Below are 7,400 nucleotides of genomic sequence, written 5' to 3'. Positions count from 1 at the left end.
ATGTCTTCATGTCACCTTAGTCCTCGGTGTCCTGCCATGTCTTCATGTCACCTTAGTCCTCGGTGTCCTGCCATGTCTTCATGTCACCTTAGTCCTCGGTGTCCTGCCATGTCTTCATGTCACCTTAGTCCTCGGTGTCCTGCCATGTCTTCATGTCACCTTAGTCCTCGGTGTCCTGCCATGTCTTCATGTCACCTTAGTCCTCGGTGTCCTGCCATGTCTTCATGTCACCTTAGTCCTCGGTGTCCTGCCATGTCTTCATGTCACCTTAGTCCTCGGTGCCCTGCCATGTCTTCATGTCACCTTAGTCCTCGGTGTCCTGCCATGTCTTCATGTCACCTTAGTCCTCGGTGTCCTGCCATGTCTTCATGTCACCTTAGTCCTCGGTGTCCTGCCATGTCTTCATGTCACCTTAGTCCTCGGTGTCCTGCCATGTCTTCATGTCACCTTAGTCCTCGGTGTCCTGCCATGTCTTCATGTCACCTTAGTCCTCGGTGTCCTGCCATGTCTTCATGTCACCTTAGTCCTCGGTGTCCTGCCATGTCTTCATGTCACCTTAGTCCTCGGTGTCCTGCCATGTCTTCATGTCACCTTAGTCCTCGGTGTCCTGCCACTGTCACTAGGCATGTCTTCACCTATAGTGTGTGTCTGCATGTGTGTTCATTTGCTTTTTATTCATCTATTTTATCTTTGCACTGTTTTTAATTCTTGTTGAAGTGTTGTGTTACTTTCATGTATAAAAAGTGCTATATAAATAAAGATTGATTGATGTTTGAGTTCATGTAAAACCTTCCTGACCAGCAGGTTTTCTGTGACACTTTAACAACACAGCAAATTTAAGAATCTTATATACATAGCTTAGATACGATCCCATCTGATTCACCATGTTCCCGATTCGACACGATTTGATATGAATTTGATAGAGATTCAATTCTACACAATGCAATACAAAGTGATTTGGTGCGAAATGATTCAACAGGATGTAAAGCAATTATACTTAACGTATACTAATGATCACATTTTGCTGATAATCTACTACAACTGTGTCAAACTGTTAACTTGGAACTCAAGAGTGTCAACAAGTGGTTCAAACAAAACAAACTATCTCTAAATCTGAGTAAAAGCTAAATGATGATATTCGGCAACAATAATTCCAATTGGCAGGAAGCAGTTCAGATAGAGGGTGTTGTTATAGAGCGGGTGCATGAAATCACATTCCTTGGAGTTTTTATAGATGATAGAATTACTTGGAAATCTCACATTAAATATAGATCTACGAAAATTTCAAGAAACATTGCAATAATAGCAAAAGCAAAGCACATTTTAAATATCAAAGCTTTACACACCTTATACTGTTCTCTGATTTTGCCCTATTTATATTATTGTACTGTGGTTTGGGGTAGTACTTATAAAAACACAGTAAAACCAATAGTAATGTTACAAAAAAGAGCTATTCCATTCATTCATAAAGGTTTCTGGACCACACAAAGTCATTATTTTTAAAATCAAAGATCATGAAGTTTAGTGACATTGTGGAGTTCCAAGCAGTACAGATGTTCTATAAAGTACAGATGTTCTATAAAGTACAGATGTTATATAAAGTAAGTTACAGATTGTTACCAAGACAAATACAAAGAAGGTTCCAGATCGTACTGGTCGTTATGAAATACGTGAGGAATTCAACTTTAGGACTCAGAAACATAAACACAACCCTGAAAAGTTTTAATCCGACAGTTAAAGGTGAACAATTGTGGAACAAATTGGAGACGGAGTAGAAACAATGTCCAAACATCAACCTGGTCAAATACAAATACAAACAAAAGACTTTTGAAACATACAGAGAAGAAGAAATGCATTAGGGGGATGCATAAAATAGAAAACTTTCACCAACCATAATGTTTCCATGGAGGAAAAACTCAGGAGGAATCCAGGGGATCCAAGCGAGTCTATATTCATGAGCTGAAGTCTATGTTTTCAAACATTCAGCAATATACAGGCAAAACCCTCACAAATGACGTGTGATCAGGATGTAGTTTGCACTGATCCTCACAGAGCCGTTACACTTTATTGCTGATGCTGTTTTTTGTTTCTCTTCAATTTACACTGTGTGGGACAAACCTCCTACCTTTCAACACGTTCATTTGAACACACCGTGTTAATCATCCTACATAAATGAAAACTTTAACAAAAAGGTTTTTTATACTTGTACCATCCAGCTGTTACTTTTGATTGTAAAATCTTCACATTAAATGTCGTTAAGAAGCTTTGAAGCTGCAGAGAAAAACGTGTGTGTTCATGTTGTGACTCTGCAGCTTGAAGACACACAGACTGAAAGATTCCTGCTCATGAAGCTCTAAAACAAACACATGAACAATTTCCTGATTGAGTCAAACATGTCATGAATCTGACTGCTCAGTTTCCTCTTCCATCAGATCTTTACTTGTTTGGGACAAACTGTCAGAACGTTTCTTTAGGTACAAACTGCTGCTCAGTGAAATCCTAGAGTTGTTCACCATGGATCACAGTGAATCGTCACTTTCTCACCACTTTGTTCATTGTTGGTGACGTTTCATGATGAAAACTGATCAGACAGTTTGATTGACAGGACAGATGATCAGAGGTGCAGAGTTTTTACCACCATCATTACGACAGGGACTGAAGATTGGGAGGAGTTTGTCAGTGAAGCAGCAGCCAGTGAAGGAGGTGATCAGAGCTGCAGCTTCTACGTCATAAAAAGAGACCAGACCCTCCTCATAATCCACAAACACCCCCACCTTCTCAGGAGCAAACCTCAGAGAGAGACGAACTGAAGGCCCTTTATCAGCCCAGTACTCATTTCCATTTCTCAAGCATATTATCCAGAAACCTTCATCAGGGCTCAGTGTGAACTCTCCCTTCCTGGTGACGGACTCTTTGATCACTCCTAAATCCCACTCAGTCTTTCCTTTGACCTGAACCTCAAAGTAAAATTGACCTGAAGAGAAACTCTGTTTTCCTAAAACATTAATATACTTAGAAAATCTCTCTGGGTTGTCTGGAAGCTTCTTCCTCACGTCACCACAACTCACTTGTTTTCCATCATCAGACAGGATGAGATGAGGATGAGCTGTATCAGGATCAAGAGTCACATCCACTGCAAACTGCTGCTTCCTCTTCAGCTCAGGATCAAACACCTTCTTCTTCATGTCTTTGATGAGAGTCTCCTCCAGCTGAGCCACAGCTCTCACCACAGTCCCCTCATAGGATGATGGAGGGATGCTGACCTCCGTCCAGTCCTGGGTGGGTGGAGCAGCTTTCAGGGAGGAGAAGCCTTGGAGGAGGTGGAGGTGGTCTTCAGAGTGAAGGAGCTGCTCCACCTCTGAGCTCCTCTTCATCAGCTCACTGATCTCCTCTTCCAGATGTTTGATGAGACCTTCAGCCTGTTTCTCTCTGGCTTTCTCTTCCTCCTCCATTCTCTCCATCATCTGGTTCAGATCTCTCTCAACACGCTGCATCAGAGCAGTGAACACCTCAACACCTTCTGCTTTCTCTCTGTCTGCAGCAGCTTGACTCTTCTTCAGACACTCTTTGATCTCCTTGATCTTCACTCGTCTCTTCTGGACCATCTGCTGCATTTCAGCCTCGGTCTTCCTCAGCTCCGTCTTCTTCCCTTCACATTCTTCACTCAGAGGAACAAGCTGGTGAGTCTTGTGCTCTAAAACACTGCACATCATGCAGACACACGTCTGCTCGCTCTTACAGAACAGCTCCAGAGGTTTCTGGTGCTTCGGACACATCCTGCCTTCCAGGTTCTCCACAGGCTCCACCAGCTGATGTTTCTTCAGGCCTGACACTGTCAGATGACGCTCCAGGTGAGTCTGACAGTAGGAGACCAGGCACACCAGGCAGGACTTGAGGGCCTTCACTTTGGTTCCAGTGCAGACGTCACAGGGAACTTGTCCTGGTTTGGCAGCTTGTTGCTCTGAGCTGCTGCTGGCTTTGTGTTCAGCTTCATGTCTGAACTGAGCAAGAACCTCCGAGAGCAAAGTGTTGACCCTCAGCTGAGGTCTCTTGTAGAAAACCTCTTGACACAGGGGACAGTCACATATGACCTTGGAGTTCCAGTGCTCAGTGATGCACTGGTTGCAGAAGTTGTGTCCACATGGTGTGGAGACTGGATGAGTGAACACGTCCAGACAGATGGAGCACAGGAAGTGATCTGGACTGGCAGCAGACATCTTCACACCCTGACGACAAAAGACAAGAGTTGATTGAAAGATTGATGCATCATTGTACATGTGGTTCTTTGGCCTTCTTGTAGTGGCTTTCTATAAATTATGCCGAAACCAACATTTCATCTTATAAAGAAAATTCCCTCCAGGATAAATCATTTAGATCAGGACTATTCAACTCTATTTTTGGGAGGGCCACATTTTCAGAAAGCTAAGGCCCCGGGGGCCGGACAATTCCCTGAGCTATTATTCCTGATCTCAACCTGACACGATGCTCTGCCACATTCAAAAGTCTTTTATTTTGGTACATGGCAAAAAGTACAAATCACTGACTTTATACACATCAGAGTGTTTTTGTTTTGGAACAAAGGCTGTTTCAGCCCCATAAACACATATTTGAAACATCTGAAAGATTATGTATGTCTTTCTGTATAATGTTGTAAATTCTGACATCTCTACTTGTAATTTCTTTCAACAATCCACAGAAGAGAGCAAACAGACGATCAGAATTGAAAGATTAGCTGAACTTGCCAATGGATTTCATGTCACACAGTAACTGAAAATGTTGAGCATCTGACAACAAAAGCTGTTTATCGAACAGATTTAATACCACGGCTTTTTATTTTGTCTTTTTTGTTTCGTTCTGTTTTTCTCTTTTCCTTTTTTTTCTTTGTTTTATGTCCTTTTGTTTTTGCTTTTGTTATAATTATTGTGATTATTTTGGTTTTTGCTCTGTTGCTGCTCAGGCTGGTTTCATCTCATGGCAGTTGGAAAATATTTAGATCACTGTGATTATTGTGTTATTAAAAAGAAGAAAAATGTATGTAGCACTAACAAGGGTATTGTATGTTTCTCCCCACCAAGTCTTTCTCTGTCTCTCCTCTCCTCTCCTCTCCTCTCCTCTCCTCTCCTCTCCTCTCCTCTCCTCTATCCTCTCCTCTCCTCTCCTCTCCTCTATCCTCTCCTCTCCTCTCCTCTCCTCTCCTCTCCTCTCCTCTCCTCTCCTCTCCTCTCCTCTCCTCTCCTCTCCTCTCCTCTCCTCTCCTCTCCTCTATCCTCTCCTCTCCTCTCCTCTATCCTCTCCTCTCCTCTCCTCTCCTCTCCTCTCCTCTCCTCTCCTCTCCTCTCCTCTCCTCTCCTCTCCTCTCCTCTCCTCTCCTCTCCTCCATCCTTTCACCCCAACCGGTCCACAGAATTCCTCCACCTCTGACTCTGGTTTCTACAAAGTTTCTCCTTGTTGGGGGAGTTTTTCTTTCCACCGTCACAAACACACCTGCTGCTCATGTGGATATGTTGGGCTTTTCTATTTTCTCTATAAAAGCACATTGGAATGACTGTAATGTATTTTAAATGTCTTTCTTTTTTTTAATAAAAAAAAAGTAAAAAAGTCAACAGAACTGATCTGCGGCCGGTCTGATGTCATCCGCGGGCCGGAGTTGGCCCGTGGGCCGCCAGTTGAATAGGCCTGATTTAGATTCTATTCTACTTGAGCCTTCAGAACAAGACAGTAAACATACAAAGGTCCCGATAGAAAAGGAAGGTCTGGAAATACTAGGAAATTAGCCCACATAGTCAGCATGCACATGATCCAGTCTAGAAGTTGCAGAGCCAAATGGCCCATGAGGCAAAGTTAATGCAAAGCGTGTCATGGCCTCTAGAGGGCGCCACAAAACCTAGAAGAAAAAAACATCTTCAATAAAATTATTAAAACGAATTATTACTATTAAATCTTGAACTAGAAAAGCTGACATTGATTCAATTGTGAAGCGATTATTATTGTTGTTGTTATTAATTATTATTATTGTTGTTGTTATTAATTATTATTATTGTTGTTGTTATTGTTGTTGTTACTCCATAACGTAGCATTCGAACATGCAATATTAAATTGCAGTTTACTGCTTATCAACAATTCACTGTAATGTCAATAAAGTTGTACTGAATATGTCTATATCTATAATATGTATCAGAAAAAAATTAATTTTATATTACACATGCCTCATAAACATGTATCTGTTACGTCGTTCAGCCTGTGCAAACGTTAGGCCATCATCAACAGTAATATATATATATATATATTCTTTTCTTTTTCTCTACTATATATATATATACACACACACACGCATATATATATACATATATATATAAAGATAAGGTACTTTATATTGCTCTGTATAGCGTTATTATATTTGGTTTCGTATATAGTCTGTAATTTACTGTGTGCAAACTCTGGATGTTTGAAATGTTTGTTCTGCTTATTATCTATTACTATAAATATTAATATTACGTATTCACCTATTGACATCATCTTTATTTTGGGGTGTGCGTATTTATATTGTACTCTGATTTTGTTTTCGTATTGATTTCTAATTTATTACATTGCATTGACATGTTATCCTATAAATTAAAGACAATACTAATAAGAATGTTTTTCCATTTCTTTATTATGTAATCCGCCACATAAAATCGTTCTTAAGGCGCAATGTCTTCTTTTATAAACACTTTGCTGACATCTTAAAGTATGATCACATTGACAGTTCCTGTTTTTCCACATTTGTGACGCAGCGCTTTTTACTTTCGGTTTTACTGAAGCTGCGCACCACAATCACATTTAATCGTCAATAACACGATTTAAGCGGTAAATAACAGGATTTTCTCAAACGTCATAAACTCCTATCAGTCTCTGCTTCACTCACACTTTAAGTTGTGGTGATTTTCTCTGTTGATAAACCTCACAACTCCTTACAAATTCTTTGTAAAGTTTCTGTCGATGAGTTAGAAACTAACCTCAGTTTCCCCCGGAGCGACTTTACAGTTTGTACTTTTCTATTCTACTTGAAAGTTGGTGGACTTTGAATTCAGTGTGCTTGTAGAAACTCACCAGTACGTGACAGACTCCAGGTGAACTCCGTAGAAAGTCCAAGTTTGTCTGAATAACTTCCTATTTCAGTGGCAGAAGACTGCGGTCAAGCCGTGCGGCTGTCTGCTGCTGTCAGTGATCAGGGATGCAGCGTACTATTTCCGCTGATGGATTTCAAAATAAAAGCTCGAATCACTTAGCCTGGAATGGTTGTCAATCTTATATAAAGAATGATTTATTCAAGCTAAAAATTACTTATTCAAATACTGTATCAATGGAATCAAGCTATTGTTTTCAAAATATTGAGTCAACTTATATATAGAACTTATTTT

General features: G+C 40.6%; 1 protein-coding gene across 1 annotated transcript; it reads right to left on the bottom strand.

Annotated features, from left to right (window-relative positions):
• Positions 1-1,637: 1,637 nt before the first annotated feature.
• On the bottom strand, positions 1,638-7,180 carry LOC308138911 (E3 ubiquitin-protein ligase TRIM21-like). Its single transcript, XM_080521217.1, has 2 exons — positions 7,090-7,180; positions 1,638-4,226 (listed from the first exon to the last, which is right to left on the bottom strand). The coding sequence occupies exon 2, from the start codon at positions 4,215-4,217 to the stop codon at positions 2,586-2,588; it is 1,632 nt and encodes a 543-aa protein (XP_080377343.1). The 5' UTR covers positions 4,218-4,226; positions 7,090-7,180; the 3' UTR covers positions 1,638-2,585.
• Between the last annotated feature and the right edge of the window lie 220 nt (positions 7,181-7,400).

The sequence above is a fragment of the Blennius ocellaris genome, assembly GCF_963422515.1.
Source record: "Blennius ocellaris genome assembly, contig: SUPER_13_unloc_2, whole genome shotgun sequence".
NCBI classification, from domain to species: domain Eukaryota; kingdom Metazoa; phylum Chordata; class Actinopteri; order Blenniiformes; family Blenniidae; genus Blennius; species Blennius ocellaris.
The sequence above is the reverse complement of the archived record's forward strand: the minus strand, read 5'-3'. Positions and strand labels throughout refer to the sequence as shown.